General features: G+C 52.1%; 10 protein-coding genes across 10 annotated transcripts; 4 read left to right on the top strand and 6 right to left on the bottom strand.

Moving 5' to 3' along the window:
• Positions 1–113: 113 nt before the first annotated feature.
• Positions 114–1,918, bottom strand: A1O5_11668 (uncharacterized protein; the record flags this gene model as incomplete). The annotated part of the gene is made up of 2 exons (XM_007752240.1): positions 114–1,689; positions 1,743–1,918. The coding sequence occupies 2 exons, from the start codon at positions 1,916–1,918 to the stop codon at positions 114–116; spliced, it is 1,752 nt and encodes a 583-aa protein (XP_007750430.1).
• Positions 1,919–2,262: 344 nt separating this feature from the next.
• A1O5_11667 (uncharacterized protein) lies at positions 2,263–3,183 on the bottom strand (the record flags this gene model as incomplete). The annotated part of the gene is made up of 1 exon (XM_007752239.1): positions 2,263–3,183. The coding sequence occupies one exon, from the start codon at positions 3,181–3,183 to the stop codon at positions 2,263–2,265; it is 921 nt and encodes a 306-aa protein (XP_007750429.1).
• A 1,994-nt stretch (positions 3,184–5,177) lies between these two features.
• A1O5_11666 (uncharacterized protein) lies at positions 5,178–6,149 on the top strand (the record flags this gene model as incomplete). The annotated part of the gene is made up of 1 exon (XM_007752238.1): positions 5,178–6,149. One exon carries the CDS (start codon positions 5,178–5,180, stop codon positions 6,147–6,149), a length of 972 nt encoding a protein of 323 aa, XP_007750428.1.
• A 1,180-nt stretch (positions 6,150–7,329) lies between these two features.
• On the bottom strand, positions 7,330–8,736 carry A1O5_11665 (uncharacterized protein; the record flags this gene model as incomplete). Its single annotated transcript, XM_007752237.1, has 7 exons — positions 7,330–7,549; positions 7,601–7,755; positions 7,807–7,977; positions 8,022–8,138; positions 8,187–8,345; positions 8,397–8,543; positions 8,590–8,736. 7 exons carry the CDS (start codon positions 8,734–8,736, stop codon positions 7,330–7,332), a joined length of 1,116 nt encoding a protein of 371 aa, XP_007750427.1.
• Positions 8,737–9,069: 333 nt separating this feature from the next.
• Positions 9,070–11,676, top strand: A1O5_11664 (uncharacterized protein; the record flags this gene model as incomplete). The annotated part of the gene is made up of 3 exons (XM_007752236.1): positions 9,070–9,214; positions 9,261–11,359; positions 11,428–11,676. The coding sequence occupies 3 exons, from the start codon at positions 9,070–9,072 to the stop codon at positions 11,674–11,676; spliced, it is 2,493 nt and encodes an 830-aa protein (XP_007750426.1).
• A 47-nt stretch (positions 11,677–11,723) lies between these two features.
• Positions 11,724–12,379, bottom strand: A1O5_11663 (uncharacterized protein; the record flags this gene model as incomplete). The annotated part of the gene is made up of 2 exons (XM_007752235.1): positions 11,724–12,259; positions 12,343–12,379. 2 exons carry the CDS (start codon positions 12,377–12,379, stop codon positions 11,724–11,726), a joined length of 573 nt encoding a protein of 190 aa, XP_007750425.1.
• Positions 12,380–13,749: 1,370 nt separating this feature from the next.
• Positions 13,750–14,499, bottom strand: A1O5_11662 (uncharacterized protein; the record flags this gene model as incomplete). The annotated part of the gene is made up of 1 exon (XM_007752234.1): positions 13,750–14,499. One exon carries the CDS (start codon positions 14,497–14,499, stop codon positions 13,750–13,752), a length of 750 nt encoding a protein of 249 aa, XP_007750424.1.
• A 569-nt stretch (positions 14,500–15,068) lies between these two features.
• A1O5_11661 (uncharacterized protein) lies at positions 15,069–17,891 on the top strand (the record flags this gene model as incomplete). The annotated part of the gene is made up of 2 exons (XM_007752233.1): positions 15,069–15,251; positions 15,306–17,891. 2 exons carry the CDS (start codon positions 15,069–15,071, stop codon positions 17,889–17,891), a joined length of 2,769 nt encoding a protein of 922 aa, XP_007750423.1.
• Positions 17,892–18,426: 535 nt separating this feature from the next.
• Positions 18,427–19,982, bottom strand: A1O5_11660 (uncharacterized protein; the record flags this gene model as incomplete). Its single annotated transcript, XM_007752232.1, has 3 exons — positions 18,427–19,155; positions 19,207–19,303; positions 19,357–19,982. 3 exons carry the CDS (start codon positions 19,980–19,982, stop codon positions 18,427–18,429), a joined length of 1,452 nt encoding a protein of 483 aa, XP_007750422.1.
• Positions 19,983–21,478: 1,496 nt separating this feature from the next.
• A1O5_11659 (mitochondrial processing peptidase) lies at positions 21,479–23,255 on the top strand (the record flags this gene model as incomplete). The annotated part of the gene is made up of 2 exons (XM_007752231.1): positions 21,479–21,586; positions 21,651–23,255. 2 exons carry the CDS (start codon positions 21,479–21,481, stop codon positions 23,253–23,255), a joined length of 1,713 nt encoding a protein of 570 aa, XP_007750421.1.
• Positions 23,256–23,452: the final 197 nt, after the last annotated feature.

Here is a 23,452-nt window from a genome sequence, read left to right as displayed (position 1 = left end):
TGTCTCTCTTTCCGAAATTGGTTGATTACCAGATCATAATAATAACTGCGTCCCGAGCATTTCCTCGGCATCAACCCCGTCTCATTCCATTTACTTATCAAAATGCATCCCTGTCAGACAGAATATTCCACCCACCCAACGCCCACACGATACCCTTTAGGCGGGCTTCCGTCGTCGCTGTCCCTCAGGACGAGACCTGGCTTGTGCTCTGCGAGCCACAGGACTGCTTGGGCGAACACGCTGTTGGCCCACGCGAACCAACTGCGCGTCATCCCTTCGCCTCCGCCTCCGCGCTTGACGCCCCGGTGCACATCCACGGACTCGTTGATCAAGCCGAAGACGCTCACGTTCTTCACTTTGTCAAGACATTCTAATATCTCGCCGTCAGAGGTCGACGTCATGGCCTGCACTACGACAGACATGGGCCAGGCGTTGCGTAAGCCGATGTGTGGACCGCCTATTCCCTGAAATTTCGAGCCCGAAAGGTAGTATGGGTTACCGCGCTGGGTTAGAATCATGCGTCGGGTGTTTTGGTAGATTTCGTCGTCGGCGTCGACAAAGCCTAGGAGAGGGAGGGATAGGAGGGAAGGGATGTTTGCGTCGTCCATCAGGAGGTGGGCGCCGTAGCCGTCGACTTCGTACGCAAATACCTGTCCAAATTCCGGATGCGTGACGACGGCGTGCTTGTAGATTCCGTTCTTAATGGTCTCTGCACGGCCAGCGAGGTCATCCGCAACTTGGATCATTCGCACTGCTTGTGTTTCTCGTGACGTGGCCGCGCCGGCGGATTTGAGCATCTTGGCTGCTCTAGACAGTTCGACAGCCATCATTGCGTTAGCGGGAATCAGGAAGCCGAAAATCGTAGCATCGTCTGACGGCCGGAAGGCAGAGCGAATCAGGCCTGTTCCACTTGCTAAGGGGTTTCCGGTTCCTTCTAAGTTGAGTGTCTCTGTCCCAATGCGTGTGTAGCGGTTAAATGTGTATTCATTGCGTTCGTACCATCCCGTGGTTGGATTGAAAGTTGGCCGTGCCTGTGCGTCGAGGACTTGCAAAAGGGCCTCAAGCGCTTTGAACCATCGAGTGGTCAAAAACGCCGTGGAGCCAGTGGTTGCGTGGTATTCGTTCGTCAGCTTCAGAAATGCAGCGAGGCTGTCGAGTTCGTATTTACATTCAAAGACAACGGTGGGTTCATAGGCCGGATGAACAATGTCGTCTTGACCTGAGTGGACTGGAGCCAAACGAGATGGGTCCGGAGGCTGGAATGCGTTGCAATAAGGTGAAGATATCACAAATTCAGCCTGTGTATTGATTGCTCCGAGGATGAGTTTCGAGATGTCCGGGGCCGATTTTGCAAGAAGTTGGTATTGAGCGAGTTGATTCGTAGAGTCTCTCAACCATTCCGCATTGATATCGCCTGTCACGATGAACGAGTGCGCGCCTTGCCATCTGTCTCTGTCTCGCAGTAATCTTGATGGGGGAGCATGTGTCTTTTCTCCATCTACGTGCCATAGCACCGTCGTGTCGAGGGTATTTGGAAATGCGTTCTGGAATATCTGCGCAAGGTCCGGATCTTTTAATCGAGGGTAGAGATCATCTATTACTTGTTCCACGGCGGGCGAAGAGAACTTGCGGCAGCTTGGGTGTGGCCTTTGGAAGGGTAGTTGTAGAGGTCCCTTGCTGAGAGGTTTGCTGCGCAATGAGTTAGCAACTCAACTTGCAATTCGAGACAGAGATTGGCTTACTGAATATGACGCGCATAGTTAGTGTAGTCCGGACAAATCCCGAAGATGGATTCCTGCTGTTTCAGGACGTCGCTGTCATATGGATGATCACTACCACCGCCAAAAGCTGCGTTGACGCAAGCTATTTGCAGCCAAACCGGGAGGCTGAGAATGGCTGTCCATTGACGGGTATGCATGGTACAAGACAAGCCACATCATTAAAAGGAACGAGGGTGAAGTTGCATCTTTTCGAGAATATATCACAAGGGCGAGCATAAAGGGAGAGGGGAGAGCAGCGATGAGATCAACGAGGCTGAAAACCGGTACGGCGAAGCACAGATTTCCACAACGACAAGGCTGCGCAGGCCCAAATGCCCAAACCAGGTCGTCAATGCTCTTTCAAGTTGACATTGTTAGGGACAACGGGGGATCTGCCTACAAGACACGATTAGTGCATTATTTACATTCAGCGACTGCTCTATTCTCAACAACACTTTTACACTCTATCTCTCAGCGGGTTGCCTCGTTTCTCCTCCTGAGCCTATCCGTTGCCTCTTCGATGGGCTTTAAGACGTGGTCCACAAGGGGGTGGTATCCTTCGTTTAGGCCTCCTCTCGTCCGGGTCCTCCCTCTCAACAAGCTCCCCCATGTACTCGTTCCCGGCGGCGTCCACTCCATACCAGACCTGGCCTTCTTCGGGAACAGCATTCACAAGCTTGAAGTCAGCCCTCGCCGCTCCCACCCGCATGTGGCGGGTGAACTCCTCGCGCCATATGACTTCGTGACCACATTCGTCACATTTAAACAACCAACTCTTGTCCTTGGGTTCAATGGTGATTTTGTACTCGAGGCCATCTGGATGACATTTGACAACACTGTTTGAAGAACCTACAACAGGTGCAGTGCTGGTCATTGTCACATGCCCCGTCCCGGCGTCATCAGCGGCAGAACTGCCAGAATGGTTGGAAGCCAAGCTGCCCACCGCTGGCTCTTCTCCAGCAAGCTGATAGAAATGGTAGGTTGGCAAGGTGCTCGTGCTGGTATGTGCAGGCTCAGTAAAAGAGGCAAGCCCAGTTAGATTTGGAAGAGCGGCGCTTGATGACGCTAGCTGTTGCCCCATGCCATAATACGGCATCTCATTTGCCATTCCAAAGTTCATGTGGATGCTTTCCTGATTCACTATGTCGACGTTCACGCGGATGTTGTCGAGTAAAGTCATATCCATCAATCCTTCCAGACTGTAGGTATTATGCAAGGCAAGGATTAGGCGCTGCATCTCAATGTTCTGGCTTGTGCCGAAATAAGAGAAGACAAGGTTGTGAAGTGCACCTCGCATATAGTGCGTGAGGACCAAAGGCGCATGATGCTCCATAAAGTCATGGACGGCTTGCCGAAAAGCCTCATCTCGCGCCACGGCTTCATAAAATATTGGATCCACATCCATGTCAGACATGTTAGACATATTGGCTGCGAGCGTGTGGAAACAAGAGCGTGGACGTCTCTGGGGAGTTGTGAAGGCCGTATCTTTCCAACGATGAAGGTTTGGATCGAGTGCGTCGGGAGGATGGTATCGATTGCGAGTTTGAAAAGTGCAGTATCAGTTTCGAATGCACGCTGGAGCTTTTCAGTGACGATGCAAACTGTTAACAAGTCGAGGCAGAAGCGCGGATTCACTTTGGGGTCCGGTCATTAAATACGCGACTCGGACGGCCTGCTGCTCCTTGAGTTCCACCACCGAGACAAAGATTGCACACATAGAAGCCATTGTATGAAGGTCGGGGGCTTTCAGTCTCCTGTCCACGGTATCAAAGGAAACCTCAAAATAACGCCAGGCATTGTTCGGCAACAAAGGTGTTGGTGATCGAGGCGCATCTTGCAATTTTGTGACAGCAGGGACAGACTGCCAACGCCTTTGCGTAAGGCGCAACGCATAATATATATAACATAGTCGATCTCTGGTCGAGTTGGATTATGCCGTGATCGAGATTCATCAAGCGGGTAAGTATAAACTTGTTGCTCTGATGGCCGTGTGCCATTTGTGGGATCCTTGTTGCCCGAGGCAAAACAGCTCAAGGGTTAGATCCTGTTCACACATTAGGGGAAACCCGGTCAATAACCATGCATAGAAGATGCTCACCATACATCGCCGAAAGGTCCCGGCTTGCAAGCCAGACAGGTTGTGAGCCCCAAGTGTCGCGAGGACGAGTTTCCTATATCATTATCGAAGCCCATATGGCTGATTTCTCCAGTGTTCACAGAGTTGTGCCCTTATAGACGAAGCCTGGTCGCAGGATAGACATTGCTGGCAGTGTCTGCACTCTGAAGAGGAAGCGGATGAGCATGATGTCGTCGATGCCGAGGGAGAAGCCGATACAAAAAGCAGATTATCTCAAGGACTACGGGAGAAGAATCAAAGATATAAATGGCACCAGCGAGCATAGCTCGTCCGCGACACTTCTTGTTCCTGAGGGTCTTGGAGGCATTGACCGCGATGGGGTATCAAAGCGGGCTTTGTCAACAGTCGCGGAGTCCAACAAAAGATGTCACGACAGAGCAAACGTGACTTTTGACGGCTTGTGAAGTGTGTGACGCAACGGACGGCGAGAGTCAAAGGCTGTTAAATCACCACCAAGCAGCAGAATGGAAATGATAGAAATCAAGCATCACAGGAAGTATTGATAGAGATACGGGGCTCTGCCAAGCACGGGCCAGTAAGGCTTATACCTCGGCAACGCTGGTCATACCTCAGAAAGGCGAAGAGTCAAGACACCTGAAACGCCATCAGACAATCTGTGAGCAATACGGAGTACATACCATGGGAGAGAAGCAGCCGCTGTCAATGGATTTGCTTGCGGAATCTACTGCAATTGATTGTAGGTTGAAGGAAGTTCGGATAGACTCCACCTCCACCTCAAAATAGCAACAAGGCTGATCCCTGAGACCGGAAAAGCTCCTCTTTCTTTGTCAGCAAACATGCCTCCAAAGCGGGTGAAAGTACAGGTAGGATGTGCACAGAGAGGACTAGGAGATGTGCTTGATTTGTGCATACGAGATGGTATACTCGGCTCTCCGGACTCGTACTCTGCATTATGGGTCAAGGGTCCGGCCGAAACCTCGGTGTCATCCTTCAACCTCGATTGAACCAACAGCCAACTCTGATGCGAATAATGACACGACCTGAGTTGTGGGGGTACAGGGGAAATGACCCGGTTCCTGAGCCGCTACTCCCTAGTACTGCCCAACGGACTACCCTAGGAGCAAGAACGGGCCGGGTAGTAATCAGTGACCGAGGCTACAGTATCAGGCAACCAAGCCTCTATCTCTTTCTTCTGGAAGATTAAGTTTCTCCTGGCCAGCAAGACGGTACGGAGATAGATCTTCCATCTCAGAAACCTGTGCCATATACGAGGAACGCGTTTACGCAGATCAATTGGTGACATATAGACAGGTCAAGGTATGGCTCTCAAGTACGACGCCGAATACTTCAAGGCCTTTGAGCCCATAATCCCAATGCTCGCCGCTCGGCCCAAGCCAGCCGTCCACGACATTGAAGGCCGCCGCAAGGGCTTTGAGGCCGCCATTGCGCTCTTCACAGGGAGCTTGCCCGAGTCCCCAGACGTGGAGCAGAAGGAACACAGCATCACCACACCTGCGGGTGTGACACTGCCCGTATACAGCTTCATTCAGAAGGGAGCGCCCTCTGAAATGCCAGGCCCGGCCATCCTGCATTGCCATGGCGGTGGGATGATTTTGGGCTCAGTAGCGATGGTGGCCCAGGGCATAGCATGGCAAGTCCAGCAGACTGGCGTGCCGATTTTTAGCGTCGAGTACCGCTTGGCGCCGGAGTCACGGGGCCAGAATCTGGTCGAAGACTGCTACGCCAGTCTGGTGTGGCTGTCGCAAAATGCGTCAAAGTTCAACGTCGATCCTGCCCGCATCGCCGTCTTTGGAGAATCTGCGGGCGGAGGCATCGCCGCAGGAGTGGCCCTCATGGCCCGCGACAAAGGCCTCTCTCCACCCCTCGCAAAGCAAATCCTCATCTACCCCATGATCGACGACCGCAACCTCATCCCCAACGAGCAGCTCGAGCCCTTCGCCTTCTGGAAGGCCGAAGACAACATCACGGGCTGGACTGCGCTGCTGGGCGCCGACAAAGCGGGCAAGCATGACGTCGACGTGTCCGAGTACTGCGCGCCTGCCCGTGCAAAATCGGTCGCGAACTTACCGCCCACCTACATCGACATTGGCGGCTTGGATATTTTCCGAGATGAGGACATCGAATATGCGAAGAGAATCGCCATGGAGGATATTGAGGTCGAGTTCCATCTGTATCCCGGGGTGCCGCATGCCTTTGAAATAATTGCGCCAAACGCGACCGTCACGAAGCGAGCGTGGGAGCACAGATTGAAGGCCATGATGAGCTTTTAGTTCTTCTTCGCAATGAATGCAGTGGCGCTGAGGGCTCAATCATGCCTTCGACGGTAACCTGGATGGCTAACCGGGAGAAAAGACTTGGTGCGTCCATGCATATGAAAACCACATCGATAGACTTAAACAGATGCTGCATATTCGAGAGGAGACCACCTGAAAGAGCGCATTCTGAAGCCTTTAGAGTGGAACGACCAGGAATGGGAGTTATCTCCATTCATCCTTCTCGATCGCCAAAGCAATGGGTCCATAGAGGAAGCGAAAGCAAATATCATCCACTTATCACGTTGTCTTCCGTGAAACTCTATCTCCTTTCAATCTTCGTCCCACGTTCATCCGTTCTTCTTCCCCTGCAGCAGACCAATGAACCCCGGAAACCATTTCAGTTGCTCAACCCACAAACTCTCCCCGACACTGCAGGGACAACCTCCATTCCAGATCGTGGCAGTGGGTCGCCGCCAACGCATCCACATTACATAACAACGAAATTCTCCCAGCGTAGAACGGGTGGCTATACTTTAGGTTTCCTGTGCTCTTCTTAGATGGATACAGGACGGATCTTCAGTGCACTCTCGAAAGGCAGCGAGACTGGTCGATTTGAGCCAGTTCACCTCGAGGGTTACAGTCTTCCAGAACCTGCCGAGCCTGCATTGCACCAGAGTACTTCGAGGCATTCAGAAACCCGCAGAACATGAGGTGGTGGGCACAGGGGAATCAATGATCTCGATAATCTGCGCTGGACAGTCAGAGAATCAATAATGCTAGAAGAAGAAGAAGTGCCGCTTACCAACCCGCATTTGCATTAATCTATTAGATGCAGCTATTTATGTCCAGCATGTGTGGGTGCGCATTCAGGCAGATGGTCTCAGGACTTGTTCATGTCGAGAGAAGGAGCGGTCGTTCAAGAGAAAGGGTAGCGATTCACAGCGACCTGTTGCTTCATTGTTTGACTGAGCAATGCCCCCAGAGCTGATATTGATAAACAAAGGGGCAGCAGATAGCAACAATGCGACCGTATTTCCGAGGGCAAACCCTTGTACAAGAGAACCTACTGGGACCGAGCGAGTCATCTTGAAGAGGGGCCGTTGCAGTGATCTCGACAAGCTGTGACCACTAAGCTGTGCTCTAGCCTAGGCGAAGCTTTCATCGCTGTAACTTACCTTTTCGGAGAAGGGTTGGATCATGTAGGACGCTCAATCGTATCGAGGACATTTTGGATCACAATGTCTGGATCCAAGTCATTCAAAAGGTCTTGTGCAGACACAAGGTCAGTCCCGTATTGAGTGCTGCGCTCGCGACTGGAAGTGGCCATGATGATTCGATGCGCATATATCTTCTTTGCCGCCAATGCGACTAACGATGGCGTAACATAGTCAATCCCGTGGAATGGAGCGAGGTACCTGCTAGCCAAATCAGAATCATGACTATGCAGTTTAGTTCAAGGCACTGACTTTGCCAGGGCGAGAAAAAGCGTTGTCGCATACGGCGATATACCGCCGTCAACCCCTCTCTCCATCCGAAGAAATGCCACAACATCCTGAAGATATCTTCGAATATCCGGGGTAATTGCCGCAGCATGGCCTTGGGCACGAAGCTGTTCGATCAACTGAAGGCCGCCGTCAGAAACTCAACAGACCAACCGGGTGACAGATCCCACCTCTGCGCCGATTCGACGATTCGCAATCGTTTGCTGCCTTCTCGCACTCGGAGAGCGAGAATAGGAATAACTGGAGTCGTGGTCTTCGGAATTGACTGCGTCATCTAACTCCTCAAGATTGGGAAAACCATCTTCTGGCGAGTGAGAGTGGGACATGAATATGCGGTCGTTCTGCTAAGTTGAGCTTAGGCGTGACATGAATGGGTTGAACTTACAAGGTGTTTGTTCAATCGGATATGCTTGGAAGAGGCGGCAACAAGTGGAAGCAGCAGGAATACCGTGGGCGCGAGATGCACCGTCGTTCGACTGTATATTCTCCGCTTCCTAATAAGCTACGCACTTGGTTAGCTTAAGAAGTGTGGCTGGGGAAAATAGCGCACCTCGAGAGCCTGGATCTGCACGTCTTCATGAGCGAGGTTGAAGTCCTTGGCGATGATGACGTTCACAACCTGTCTTGTGTCCAAATCCGGGCGATCCATGAGGCTTGAAGATCCTGCGCGGAAATTTACAGAGGCTAATTTTGAATGGAGCATGCGCGACTAGAAGTCAGTCAGAGAGCAAGTAGGTTTAGAGCGAAGACTGGGACAGACGCTCTCCACACCAACATCAGATTCGTACGGCATATCATCGAATTCATTGTTATCATCATCCAGAATGGCAGCACCAAAGGTATTGATAGACTGCAGGTCATCTCGATCAAGTATTATGTACGAGAGGCCGAACATGTCTCTGACTATCTGCACGAGCATTAGTCGAGATTAAAAGGTTTGTATCGGAACCTACCAATGCAATTTCGGATGCCAGATCATCGAGTAGATCATCTCTGCCTACTACCATGCAGTGATGCTGGGCAACGAGGCTGAGGAGGACAGCCAGCTCGAGGTCTGTAAGGTCGTTGACATGATCCAAGAACACCTGTGCCGTATCCATGTTTATCCAAGTCTGTCGAGCCTAGCTTTGTAGCAAAATATGCATTCTCGTTCTTGCGACCCAGTCCCTGAACCGCCCGCTATTTGATAGATTCCTGGTTTTTCTGGCAAAAGGTGATAGTGGCAATGGGCCAGCATGAGAAGACGGCAGTGGTGGCAGTTGACGTTGACTCCGGAGCTCCAGAATATGGAAACTTAGCCGAGCCAAGCCCTCGTTCTATTGGCCAGTAACCGACAACAATATCCAGTAGAGGCCTCCATCTCCCTCTCTACAGTCTCTCATCCAGTTTATTAATATCAGATTGTCCAGTATTTTCATGGATCATCTGACCTCATGACAGCTAACAATCCCAGGGCTGGCTGGGAGAAAGTTGGCGATCAATTCTACCGAAAAGTACCCTTGTACGAGTCAATCTTTGATCAGGATCTCGAACTTGAGAACTACCTAGTAGCAGGGGCACCATATGGTGGCGCGCTAGGTAAGCCTCCATCATTGCTTCAACCTTTCTGAGCTGACTGCCACAGCACTGTGGCGAGACACGACCAAGATTGCACGGTATCGAACCGGGCAGTCAACTAAGCCAACCATCGACATTTATTCCTCGTCAGGCAAGCTCATCAGCACCATCAACTGGGAGAAAGGCGTAATCAGAGGTCTGGGCTGGTCGGACGATGAGAAGCTCTTGGTCGTGACCGAAGACGGCACTGTCCACTGCTACTTCGAGCTCCATGGCGATTTTCAACCTTTCTCGCTTGGACACGGTGCAGAGGAATTCGGTGTTGTGTCTTGCCGGTTTTGGTCGCACGGGTTCGTCGCTCTACTTTCCAACAACTCATTGATAGCTGTTTCCTCCTTTGAAGAACCCAGACCAAGGCTGCTTGCTCAAGCACCAGAAGGAGAAGTCCATTCCTGGTCCCTCATTCCACCGGTATATACACTTTCTAGGTCTGTCGAGGTGCTACTCGCAATAGATAAGACAATCTATGTGGTGGATGTCACCGAAGCCGAAGATCGAGGACTCTCAGATGGCCCGTTCAAGCACGTCAGCGTCTCTCCCAATGGGCGATTTGCAGCATTGTTCACCGAGGACGGCAAAGTGTGGGTCGTCGGCAGTGACTTCCAAAACAAATACAGCGAATACGACTCGAAAGCGAAAACTACTCCAAGGCAGATTTACTGGTGTGGAAACGATTCAGTCATCCTAGCTTGGGAAGACGAAATCCACATGGTTGGGCCTAATGGTGCTGCCGTCAAGTACTACTACGACGACCAGGTCCATGTCGTTCCCGATATTGACGGTGTCCGGCTGATTACAAACGAAGTGTGTGAATTCTTGCACAAGGTTCCCGATCCACTGGAAGAAGTGTTCAAGCTTGGTTCAACGTCAGCGGCCTCGGTGCTTCTTGATTCGATCGAGCTCTTGGAGAAGAAGTCGCCCAAGGCAGATGAGAATATACAGCGGATCAAACCCAGTCTACCAGACGCAGTAGAAACGTGCATTCGGGCCGCTGGGAATGAATTCAACCAGACTCTCCAGAAACAGCTGCTACGCGCCGCTTCGTTCGGCAAATCGGTATTGGAACTGTACAGCAGTGACGAGTTCGTCGACATGTGCGAAGACTTGAGAGTGTTGAATGCTGTCCGGGACTACCGCATCGGCCTATACATGTCATATGAACAGTACGTCAGACTGACACCGGAACGACTCATAGCACGTCTCGTCAATAGACGAGAATACCTCCTTGCGATCAAGCTGTCGGAGTTCTTGCATCTTCCACCCAGCAAGATCTATGTTCACTGGGCTAGCCAGAAAGTTCGAGGATCACCTGCAGATGACGATGCTGTTCGAGAGATTGTGGTGGAGCGGTTGCGCGGCAAACATGGCATCTCCTTTGAAGCTATTGCGCGAGCAGCCTATGACGAAGGACGAGGCCACCTTGCAACGACCTTGCTAAATCATGAACCTAGAGCGGGAAAACAAGTGCCTCTCCTGCTCAACATGGAGGAGGACGAAATCGCACTCAACAAGGCAATCGAGTCTGGGGACACCGACTTGGTTTTCTTCGTGTTGTTGGAGTTGAAAAAGAAACTGCCACTGGCGACTTTCCTCCGCACCATCAGCGACAAACCTGTGGCATCGGCACTGGTGGAGAGTTCATTCAGAGTGTCAGACAGAGAACTGCTGAAGGATTTGTACTATCAAGACGATCGGCCCATCGAGGGATCGAACTTGTTGCTAGGAGAAGCCATGCAACAGACGCAGGTTCAGGCAGTGGTCGACAAGCTCAAGCTCGCTGGCAGATTGCTCACTGACGCAAAAGATTCCACCGGTCAATTCCACACCAAAGCGCTCACGGAGGCCGCGCAGCTTCTCAAAATGCAAGAGGCTTTTGATAAGGACATCACTGACGGCAGCGGAAGCTATGTGGGCTTGAGCGTCAACGAGACCATGTTCCGCCTGATCCAATCTGGGTACAGCAAACGAGCTGCCAAGGTCCAGGGTGATTTTCGGGTTCCTGAGAAGACATGGTGGTGGATTCGGCTTCGGGCTTTGACCGCAGCCCGTCTGTGGGGTGAGGTTGAGGAAATTGCTAAGAGCAAGAAGTCACCGATCGGATGGGAGGTGAGTTTATATTTTCGTCCTTTGAAAGAGTTTGTTGGGCTTTTCCGATACTGATCCTCTGCGGTTAGCCCTTCTACAACGAAGTCCTGGGAGCGGGCAACACTCGCCTTGCCTCGTCGTTCATTCCCAAATGTACCAACCTCCAGCCTTCTGAGAGGATCGAGATGTGGGTCAAGTGCGGCATGATCGTGAAAGCTGGTGAGGAGGCTTTGAAGGCCAAGGATGTGAATTCGCTGGAGTTGCTCCGGGACAAGGCCAACGGGCAGCAGTTGGTCGAGATTGAGAGGATGATCACGCATTTGCGGCCGAAGAAATAATCATACTGGCAGTTGGTAGACGTCGACGATGGAGAATTTTGGAGCCATCATGTTATCTTGTCGGCTTCGTCCTCTTCTTCCTGTGTCGTAGCGGTCGTTGTCAGTGCTAGTGCCGCCGTAGGCGCCGTGCGGTCCACCACGAGGAGTTTCGTCTCAGAGACGGTGTGCAAATTTTCAACATCCTTGACATGGCCGCCGTCACTCTTGACCTCCTTCATGTCCTCATCCACCCACCCATCCTGCTGACCAAGAATCGCCGTGAGTTTATCAAACTTGTCCGTACCGTTGACTTCCTCCCATATGCCCTTCCTCTCGCGCCTCTTCCTCAGCCGGTGCGAGGCGTCCTCGATCTTGCGTGCGAACTGATCCTGGACCATCTCTGCCCGGGCAAGCCCTCGCTCGTGTCTGCGCCGCTGCCCGCGTGAGAGGGGCTTCTGTTTCCGCTTCGCCTTGGTGATCCCGCTATTTGGGCGAGCGGATAGGATAGGCGTCGCGTCCGAGGCGCGCGGGGCGTCTTTGAGGGACTTGTCGACGTCGATTGAAGGGGAGGTGGCTCGCTTTGAGGCGCGGGATCGGGGGTTCGCTATTTTGTTAGTTTTATATGAAAAATCGCCCAAGAAGTCTGGGGCGGGGGACTGTTGGCGGAAAGAAATTTTGGGCACTTACCCGTGGGATCTTTCTTGATCTTTGAAGTTTTGGCCATGGTTATCTATAGTCCTTGGAAGACTGTTGCTCCGGTATCTTATTCTCTGGAGTAGGTCAAGATGTGGGTTGAAATGCGGTGTTGCGGTGCGTTCTTTGGTGACGCACAATAACTTTTTCAGGGCGCACAAGGCTGTGGGGCGTTGAGTTGACCGACATTTGGCGGACAAGAAAGATGGCGCTACAGATACTTTATGTTTCTGCCATTCGACGAGCATAATTGGTATAGAGCAAGGCCAACGTATTTTTTCGCTTCTTTTGTGCATGAAGACCCTGTTACGGTATCTATTAAGAAACATTCTACATATTCTTGATGAAGATCTCTCGTGGTGGAAAATAGCGTCCTGTTTTCATGGACTTCCGCATATTCGATGAGTGCTCATTGAATCAATTCTTTCGTCCCTCCAGATGCTGTTGTCTACTTCGAACCTCGACATCAGGTTGTCTTCCAGTATGGAGATAACTTCGCTGTAGAAGATCGCGCGGAATCCCTCGTCTTCAAAACTGAACGAGCCCGACTAGGGATTTGGGTGAGGGCTCAGACAAAATCGCACAGCCCGAAGATACTCTGCTCTCATATTGATGTCATCCGAGTGTCCTTCCAGCAGGTCTTGTGCGACGCCTCGACAATCACTCTCACCTTGTGCATCGACCACTTCTTTGATGGATCGGTTTCAATAGAGCTCGAGCAGAACAACCCCATTAGCGTGTAAATGAGCGTTTCTCCGTGGCGCTGGACCTGGGGACTGTGGCGGGTTCTTTCCAGCGACCATTGAGTGTGTGAATGGTCTCCTTAACCTGACGCGCTGATCGGGGTGGGTGCAAGTGGCGAGATTGGAATGACCAAGGTCCATGAAGGAAATACTTTGAGAATTCCACAAGGATTGCCACCACGAGCTCTCGTGTAACTGGAGCAACGGGTATGCGAGGGTGACTGTCAGTAATGGCCTTCTCCCGATGCAGCCAGCGCTTGTGGTCGTAGAGCTTGAAATTCGATATAATCTCGCATAGCGAAAGCATTCGGTCTTTGTCCGGCACGGTGTCGGGTTGACCAGTGTGAGTGGTAAACATTTATCCCTTTTCATCCACAACGAGGTGCAGACCGGCCTTAGCCTGCTGGGCCAGTCGGGTTTCCAGGCAAAAGCCTTGAAGCTGCTTCATCTTGACACAGGCGCTGCCAGTGGCTTGACTGTCTAAAAGGCTGAACCGTATCTTCTTCTTAGGCGGGTTCAACGGTCCTAAGGCTTTAATCATCTTTACGGTCATGACGCACGCCTTGTCGTTGGCGTCAAACAGCAGCAACTGAAAGCACAGGTCATCCTTGGTCGAACCATCGTGATTACGAACAGCAAGTCCGAGGCCTACATTCCTTTACTTGAGAGGCTGGCAGCTGCAGGCCTTGCAAATGACTTCATACAGCCTCTCGGTGTCAGCGGGAAGCCTGAAAGTCGTATTCGCCCTCCGCGTCTGCTGTTTCCGTTCGTAGGGTTTCGCGTGGTTCACAGCGGTGCCTAACTTCTTCAACGCTGAATTGTAGGATTTCAACTCGGCCAACAAGTTTAACCTATCAGCGTGTTTCCAGCTGAACTTAGTTCTGCTCCAGATGTGCTCTCGTGCAGATTCAGATGTGTCTGTTACAGCCTCAAGGTAAAGCTGTTGCGGTTTATGCACCTTATCGAACGTTAGCTGTTGAGCAGGGACTCGGAAAAGGTATGGAACTTGCGACATCGTCATCTGTCGTACCACCGCTGCCACCATCAGACCGGAGTTGCTTCGCCAGAGTCGCAAGATGCTGGTCAGAAGCGTGATGAAAGGCTGAGAGGCCTTCCCAAGTTCGTTGGACAACTCTTTGACCACTTCCGGTCTTCGCCATGCATCACCCTGAAAGTCGTCGACCAACTCTGCTTGAGTTGCAAGTAGCAGGGACGTTTTCCCCACTACGGCCTTGATATAGAGGCACAACAGAGTTCGCTGCAGAGCTAGCTCATCCTTGTACTGTTGCGGGAACTGCTTCTTCTTCAAGGCCCTTTTGACAAGTGCAAAACTATCCCGGTAATGTTCCGCTGCCGAGATGAACAGCGGTAGAGCCCCTAGCACTAGGCCCGCAATCTCAATGAGCATTTGGCATATATCTCGACGGTGTTCGCCAGAACTGCAACAGTAGCAGGGGCTGAGAAGGTGGTGACTCTTAACGAATCGATGTTGAAACCAGTTTTTGGACTTCGAGAGTCAACTGGGAGTGAATCGTGAGTGAAAAAAAAAAGTCCGAGTCCATCTGTGTTTACTATTTCGATTCTTTCAGAATGGATCCGAAGGCGCCAAAGGTCGCTCATGCTGTGGTATCTGACCAGGTTACTGTTCGGGCATCTTGCACACCTCTTGAAGGCGTGGCGCTCTACTTAGTCCTTTGATTCCACACACACAGCTGAACTTTGTCAACCAGCGTTGTGCTCGAATCGACCATGAAGCAGAAGCAGAGCACGAGGGACAACGACTGGTTGGTCTGATTGGATTAGGCGATGGCCAGAATGAGCGACATGTGACGTAGCGCAGCCTCCTCCACATCTCCAACATCAGCCTTTGTTCGCACCACCCAAGTACCTACATATGACCTCGAGTAGCCTGCTGAACGACGTTTTCATCCTGCTTGCCTCATGCTGAACACGTAGCTGCCACCCGAGTCCACCGTAATGGCGCCCGCCAGACCATTGAAGCGCCAAAAGACCAACCCAACTCAGGAACTGCGCCCAGAGACGACGCCTCAACAGCAGGCTCAACAGGCTCAGCAGGCACAGCAGGCCGCCAGCGTCCCTCTTCCCCCAGATACTCCTCCCGCCTCAAGCCCTTCGACTCCAAAACAAGATCAAAGATCGGTAATCTGACTCCTTTGTCAATTGGATTTCCGGATTGCTGATATACTGATCCAGTCATGGCTCGCTCGAACCTGGCCTCGCAAGGCTCCTCCTCTAACCCAGACGCATCGTGAGAGTGTCTCATCCACCTCCACGTCCTCAAATGCGGCGCCATCTATCACTACGCCGACAGCTCAGGAGATGACCTTGCCACAAAAGGAGAAAATAAAGTCGCAGAGATCGCCCTCGTTAGCAATGACACTGGGGAAATCAAGCTCAAACCGCTCCCTTCCTATCGATGCCACCACTACTCTTGTCTATGCCACTCCAGAAGCTGCCAGCTCTTTAGGCAAAAGGGAATCACAACCAGATTTGCCCACTAAGACCAAGAATACCGGAAATGCGCCTCAGCCGGCAGGAGATGAGGAACAGCGACCAGAAAAGATGGATGGTAGTCCAGCCCTGCCAGGAGTAGCGTCTGAGCCAACATCAGAGACTTCAAAACCCCCTGAACCTCCCCAGCAAGCGCCAGAACCTCAAAGTATGTGGTTGAGCTGGCTAGGTAGAAGAGACGGCAATTCAGCGAAGCCCGCAGAAGTACAACTACCATCACAACCTCCTCCTCCCAAGCCTGTAGAGGACCCTGAAATCTCTCCAGTGGTCGACACATCTTCGGGACCCGTGAATCCTCCACAGGAAGTGCCAGAGCAAGCAAACGCAATTTCTACAAACACCAGCAACAAAAGGAGCTGGTATCAAATGTGGAGCAGCGGTGATCAACCCACTAGCGGATCAACAAAGCAGCCAGAACTTCCATCCGAGCCACCACAGCCCAGTACCGTGGGAACGGCTGAGAATTCAGAAGTTGCAAAGAAACAGACAGGGAATCTCGACATCCCACCGCCAAAGACGCCCAAGACAAAATCGGGGTCTCAAGCTTCGTCCCTCGAAACCTCACCACCACCACAACTTCCGGGCGACGGATCCAAGTCTTCAGGATGGGTGTTTTGGTCTCGAGAAAAGAAACGCCCCGAGTCTACGAAATTAGAGAATGAGCCTCATGTCGGCGAAATTGCAATATCAAATACACCTTCGCAGACCCGGCCGAAACGAGCCTCCATTAGTCTACATGACGACGCTGCGAAACCCGTGGTAAAGCCATCTCCACAGGGACAGTCAAATAAGACCGCGGGACAGAAAACCATCGAAACTAAGCAACAGCCAGTGACGGAGGAGAAGGGCACCCCAAAGACCCAGAAGAAAGCTGTCCCGGCGAAACAGGAACCCTTGACCACCAAAGCTGAATCATCCAATGCAACGGCCATTGCACGAGAACCCGCCAAAGCCCCAACGCCTCGTCCAGAGTCCCCAGCACCGTCGAAAAAAGAAAGGGAAGACAAGAATTTGCTCCTTCCTCTCCTCAAGAGCACGCTCACCTTCGAAGAACAACCCTCGCTGCTCCAGCAACTGGCGCGCCTCCTCTACTACACCAGAGAATCTACTCAGCTAAAACACCTCTCCCTAGTAAGGGAGTTACCTCGAATAAACAACGCTCTGGCAATAGGCGTTCACGGCTATTTTCCTGGTCCCATGGTTCGATCACTTATAGGCCAGCCCACCGGCACCAGCATCAAATTCGCCGAAAAGGCGGCACAAAACATTCGAAAATACACAAAATCTCAGGGTTACGAATGTGAAGTCAAAACAGCAGCATTGGAAGGCGAAGGACGGATTGCCGAACGTGTCGAATTGTTATGGAAACTCCTCCTAAACTGGATCGACGAGATTCGAAGATCCGACTTCGTCATGATCGCAGCACATTCTCAGGGTGTCCCTGTGGCGTTAATGCTGGTGGCCAAACTTATACATTTCGGCTGTCTCTCGTCGACTGCCAGTGTGGGGGTCTGCGCCATGGCCGGTGTGAATATGGGTCCGTTTCAGGACTACAAATCCCCCTGGATAATGGGTTCCGCTGGAGAGTTGTTCGAATTCACAGACCCTGCCTCCAAGGTGTCCAAAGACTACATGGCCGCCATCTCCGACTGTCTGAAATTTGGAGTTAAAGTCACCTTTGTGGGGAGCATCGACGACCAATTGGTATCCATGGAGTCATCAATCTTTGCACCACTGACACACCCCCACATCTACCGGGCGGTCTCGATCGATTCGAGAATCCACGCTCCCAACTTTCTGAGTAATCTCGTGGGATTTGTGTTGAAGTTGAGGAATGTGGGTGTGCCGGACCACGGATTGATCAGAGAGCTGTCCTCGCCGCTGGCAGGGTCTTTGTACACTGGAGAAGGTCATTCAAGACTGTATGAAGACGACGCCGTGTACCATCTCGCCATTGCCTTTACCCTGGAGACAACCTCCACCAAAGACGTGCCTATATCCAGCTCGAAGCGACAGGCCCTCTCGACGACCAGTGGGAGCAGCGGCGGCGGCGGCGGCGGCGGCGGTAGTAGTAGTAGCAGCGCGACCACGAATCCATACATCCTCCCGTTCGCGATGCGCGGAATTCTCGAAGAAGACATCGTGAAGAAGGAACTGCGAGATGAAGCGAGACAGCTGCTCGAGCAGTTTGACGATTGGGAACCGAAAACCAAAGTGTTGAAGGACGTCAAGTTCAGGCTCGAGGGCATCAGGTCGCAGTTGTACTAGGTATTACGAATCTAGAGAATCTAGAGTACGGCGTAGACTGACCGATCCCAAGACCCCAGATATCTATACATTCAAGTGCGGAGAACTGTGGCAATGAGTGAGTGTCCACTAACCTCTTGTCAAGTGGGCTTGGTTCTGTGTAATACGTCCCTCAAGCTGAAGTTGGGTGTACTGTAGTTCTACTACTTACATATGAAATTAGATATACCTGATACAAATCATGAACCGCTCCCTTACACCATGCAGCATTCTCATCAAACGACAGTATCAGCAGCACTGAGAATACTTCGTGTTAGATGCTACAGATAAACCGCTCAGAAATATCGCTATAACCATATTTTCCGAAAACAATGATCCCGACCACTGATCCGCCTCCTTTTTTCCCCCACGATGCATGTCTTTGGTGTCATGACCCTGTCTTCATGTTCCATCCATGGTCGCCGGGGCATCGATTTGATGCCATCCCCTCCATGCTTCTCTACCCTACTCCGACAAGAACCTCCGGGAGGTCTTTCAGAATTGGACCTCAACAAATTCAAGACGAACGATTTCCATCAGTAACATTTGTCCTGATAGGTACCGTCAACTGTCTCGCATCCGACCTTCCGGCACTACCGTCAAAAACAAATGGTCCTGCATTATTTCTGGGTGTTAATGGTCCTTCTACAACGACGACATGGTCGGGATCCGGGGTTTGTGTGTGGGTACGTTGCTGTTCGAGCTGCCCATGCATCTCGTCCTCCACCGGTTGCTCAGGCATGTCGATACTGCCGTTCATTGAAAGCTCGGACGACCGCAGGTTAGTAGCTTGCCTGCGTGCCAAAAGTCCCGAGGCTCTCGCAGATGCCGGAGAAGTATTTTCATCGCCATTGATTTCGGACTGGGATATAGTGACGGGAGGATGGTCAGAGGGTCGTTCCACTTGAACGTCGTCGCCATTCACGCTTGGGTTGGGCACGGCCGCACTGGCAGATTCTGGCTCGCCTGTTACTTGGCCGTTAGTTTTTGCATCTGACGAATGATTTGCTTCGATGGCGGCCTCGGTACCCGCCTCCGCGGTCTGGTTCTCTTGATCATCAGTATTCTCCAGCCACTCGTCTATGTCAGATTGAGCAAGGTCAACATCTGCAGTCAGGTCTGAATACGCTCTGCAATTTGGACATTGAAACTGTGGGTAGACACTGTTTTTGCCTTCGAGCAAAGGCCGAATACATTTGTAATGCCAGACATGGGCGCATGGAGCGACAAACAACGCTTGACAGGGCTGAGAAGGATGTTAGCGAAGAGTAAGTACGCGGGGTCTCGTGAGACATACGAGGACAGAGCCTAGACAAATCGAACATTCACCACTATTGGTGTCTGCCGAGGGTTGGTCCTTTGCCAGACTCTGCAGTTGTTGGTGCCTGCTTTTGCTGTTTAAACACGTCAGCTTCTGCTACCAAGTCCTCGAGAGGAGGTGACATACTTGAAATTGTTGGGCTTCTTTTGCCACGCGCGGTTGCATTCGATGCGGATTTTGACACAGCGAAAGATCATTTCCTCTCCGCCACGGAAATCAATGCCCAATTGGACGATATCTCCATCTTTGATTGGAAATAACCGAGACTCGGTATTGGGCTGGCTCAACCTGATGTGATTGAGGAAGGTGCCGGAAGAAGATGCGGCATCTTTGATCTGCCATTGACCATCTAGAAAACTGAACTCGCAATGTTTTCGACTGACGACTTTTGACTTGAAGCCAACAGGGGCATCGGAGGGACCAGTAGGGTTGGTCGAAGGAACACCTTCACGCTCGGAATAGCGGCCGACTCTTATGATAGAATGCTCGCTGGGCAAGGTCCTCGTGATTGGCGAGAAGTGGAGGGACGGTCTCCCATTTCTGACCTCCTGGTGAGGAAAGAAACGAATGGTCGGTAAATGTTGCTTCGTCTCTCCTTCCTGTGACTCTCCTTTTGTGCCCGAAGTAGTCGTGTGACCGGTTCTTGCTTGGGTAGGTCTCGAGACAGAATCTGACGCCTCTGCTGTCGAGGGGTCGGCCCGAGGGTTATTGCTCGCTGTCCTCCTTGACGTGGATGACCGATGTCTCGCCATATCCTCCGTCTTCGTGGGTGCGGATTGGTCTGTAGGCGGTTCCTGGTGGACCTGAGGGGATGGACTCCTGGTGCCGACCTGACGCGGGTCTGAGGAAAGGAAGGTTGTAGGTTCGTTAGGTCGAGAAGTGCTCCGTCGTCGACTCGTGGTAAGATCAGGTCGATTGTCGTTGTAACTGAGGGATCTCTGGAAATAGTGCCTAGGCGAGCGGGAGGGCTCGTTCGGACTTGTTCCACCCGATGAACGATTGTGCGAAAGAGCACGCAGGTAACTCAGACCTCGGCGCCTTGCAGATGTGGTTCTGTTGACAATCGGATCGGCTGCCGCTGGTGAGCTCACAGCGGCAGACGGCGAGATCATGGGAAAGGAGGTGAAGGTAGAGAGCACTGATCGAGACTGCGTTCCCAGACAGGGCAAGGTGAGGCCAAGTAACTGAGGGCAGGAACGCTGCGCTACAGGAACAGGCGGCAACGGCGGCAGTGAGCAACAACGGCAACGGCAACGGCAACAACAACACAAGTCTGTCGGTCTTTCGTGTCGAGATCTTTTTCAGTTGAATCTGTAACATGCGCCTTCGCTGAGGCGCAGGCTCCGAGCTCGAGGCTCAAGCAAGAGACAGGGCGAAGATCCTGCTAACTTTGGTAAACAAATGGGGGACTGTACGGAGTAATATGATGTAGGCTGCGCCCACAGTTCGACAGCCAGGCCGCAAGTCAGCAGCAAAGGCACAGCAGTTGAGCAGGGATGTTGTTGGACCCAAGCACTTTTAGGGGGGGGGGGCGGGCGTGTCGTCGCGCAGGTCTGGTGGCCCCAATTCAGAGCGGCGTCAATTGGTGGAACGACGCCTATAAGGGAACAACGCAAGAATTGAATTCAAATGGATGAAACGGATATGGTCCTCACAGATACTCGAGACACAAGAGGTGATTGAGAGAGATCTCCAGGCGCAGGGAGACAAGAGGAAGTAGTAATACTGGGTACAGTCTAGACTCTGGACTCTGTACTTGGGAGGGAGCACAGGGAGCACAGGCAGTTCGCTTGATCGAGGCGGGCGGCCGTCGATGTCATCGGGCTGGTGGGCATATGTATCAAGTCGCCTGCAGTCACTTGGGGGTCCCTGCGGCTGACCACGAGAACCGCCAGAACCACCAGCACCACCACCAGAACCACCAACACCCAGCTCACCCGTGATCGCCTCTCCATCTCCATCTCAATCAGTTAGTCCCCTTGTCCATCCTCATCCTCTGCTATGGTCAGACTGGGTGACAGCCTTACCCGTAGCCATGTTGCTTGTTGGGCCGCCTGGTCTGCCCGGTCTAGCCTAGTGGCCCTATCTCCACAAAACCCTCCACACAGCTGGTGGCTCGCCGCGCGATCATCCTGCTCAATTTGCCTGCGGACATTCATTTTCTCGGTCGCTTTGAACCTTGACAATAGCCACCTCAATCTATCCTTCTTCTTCTTCCTCCCTCCGCACCCTCGCACACCGCCCCAGCATGCGCACTGCAGCGGTAAGAGCTCTGCGCAATGCGAGGCTAGTATCCACCCAGGCCTCAAGGTCCGTGGCGAGGAACTATGCCACCATCAGAGATCCTCTGCACAAAGTACGTCCGCATCTCCCTCCGCTGATAAGCAGGCGACAGTTGTCTGACCACCGCATCCTCTCAGGATCCTGTTGAATTAGATCACATCACGCAGTTACCTAATGGCGTTCGAGTCGCTACCGAATCACTACCGGGTCCCTTCTCAGGCGTGGGCGTCTACCTTGATGCCGGTTCTCGATATGAGGATGAATCTCTACGGGGTGTCAGTCATATCGTGGACCGTCTGGCCTTCAAGTCGACAAAGTCGAGGACTGCAGACCAGATGTTGGAGGCCTTGGAATCGCTGGGCGGAAACATTCAGTGTGCATCCTCCAGAGAAGCTTTGATGTATCAGTCCGCCACTTTCAATACCAGCGTCCCCGACACGATCGCGCTGCTCGCAGAAACCATTCGAGATCCTTTAATTACAGATGAAGAGGTGGCACAGCAGCTGGAAACCGCCGAGTATGAGATCCAGGAAATCTGGGCCAAACCAGATTTGATCATTCCCGAACTATTGCACATGGCCGCATACAAGGATAACACGTTGGGACACCCTCTTTTGTGCCCCCGGGAGAGGCTGCCTTACATCACAAAGGGCCTGATTGAGAAGTATCGAAATACCTTCTACAAGCCGGAGCGGATAGTGGTCGCTTTTGCCGGCATTCAGCACGACGAAGCTGTTCGCCTGACCGAGAAATATTTTGGGGATATGGCAAAATCGGAAACACCCTCACTATCACAAAATACATCGCAATCGACCGAACCAAACCCACCGCAGACAAATACACAACAGCAGCCTCCACCACCACAATCTCCCACAAGCAGGCTTTTGTCGAAGATTCCCGGGTTCAACAGCTTCTCCACCTCCGCACCGCATCAAGCAACCGTATCGCCACTTGATCCCTCTCTAATCCAACCTCCTCCTGAATCTCTTCTAACAATGCCGTCTCACTACACGGGAGGCTATCTAGCGCTGCCCACGCTACCCCCGCCACCAAACAAATTTACGATCCCTCTGTCTTACGTCCATGTTGCATTTGAAGGTGTGCCCATTTCTTCCGAAGATATCTACGCCCAAGCGACGCTACAGACTCTGCTAGGAGGTGGTGGGTCGTTTTCTGCCGGCGGTCCTGGTAAAGGAATGTATTCTCGACTCTACACAAACGTTCTCAATCAGCACGGATGGGTCGAGAGCTGCGTGGCTTTCAACCACAGCTATACAGACAGCGGTCTCTTCGGGATCGCCGGAGCTTGTGAGCCCGGTCGAGTCGGTCACATGGTGGACGTAATTTGCCGCGAACTCCAAGCGCTCACATTGGACTCCGGCTTCTCCAGTTTGAACATTGCGGAAGTCAACCGAGCCAAAAACCAACTGCGATTTAGCCTTCTGATGAACCTCGAGTCGAGGCTGGTTGAATTGGAGGACCTGGGCCGACAAGTTCAGGTTCATGGTCGAAAAGTCGGCGTCAAGGAAATGTGCGAAAAAATAGATGCTCTGACAGTAGCCGATTTGAGACGGGTCGCCACGCAAATCTTCACGGGGAAGGTAGACAATAGGGGCCATGGTACCGGCGCACCGACGGTGGTCATCCAAGAGGGGGAAGACTTGACTGGGAAAAAGGTCAGGCAAATACCATGGGAAGATGTCCAGTCCCGGATTGCAAGATGGAAACTGGGACGATTGTAGGTTTTCTGGCTCCACGTCAAAGGTAGGTATGCTTCAGGACTCTTTGTATTTATACTCTCCGACTTCACAACACAGGGACGTTAAGTTGGAAATGTCCCGACTCGGCACAGGAGTATTCGGCGGCAACTCCTATTGACCAAGAGACTCTCATCTTCGACTGCCCTTCCTGTTTTTCTTGGTCTGGCAGCTCTTGCCTC

The sequence above is a fragment of the Cladophialophora psammophila genome (assembly GCF_000585535.1).
Source record: "Cladophialophora psammophila CBS 110553 chromosome Unknown aczJe-supercont1.27, whole genome shotgun sequence".
NCBI classification, from domain to species: Eukaryota; Fungi; Ascomycota; class Eurotiomycetes; order Chaetothyriales; family Herpotrichiellaceae; genus Cladophialophora; species Cladophialophora psammophila.
Note: the sequence above shows the minus strand (reverse complement) of the source record. Positions and strands in the feature narration are given on the sequence as shown.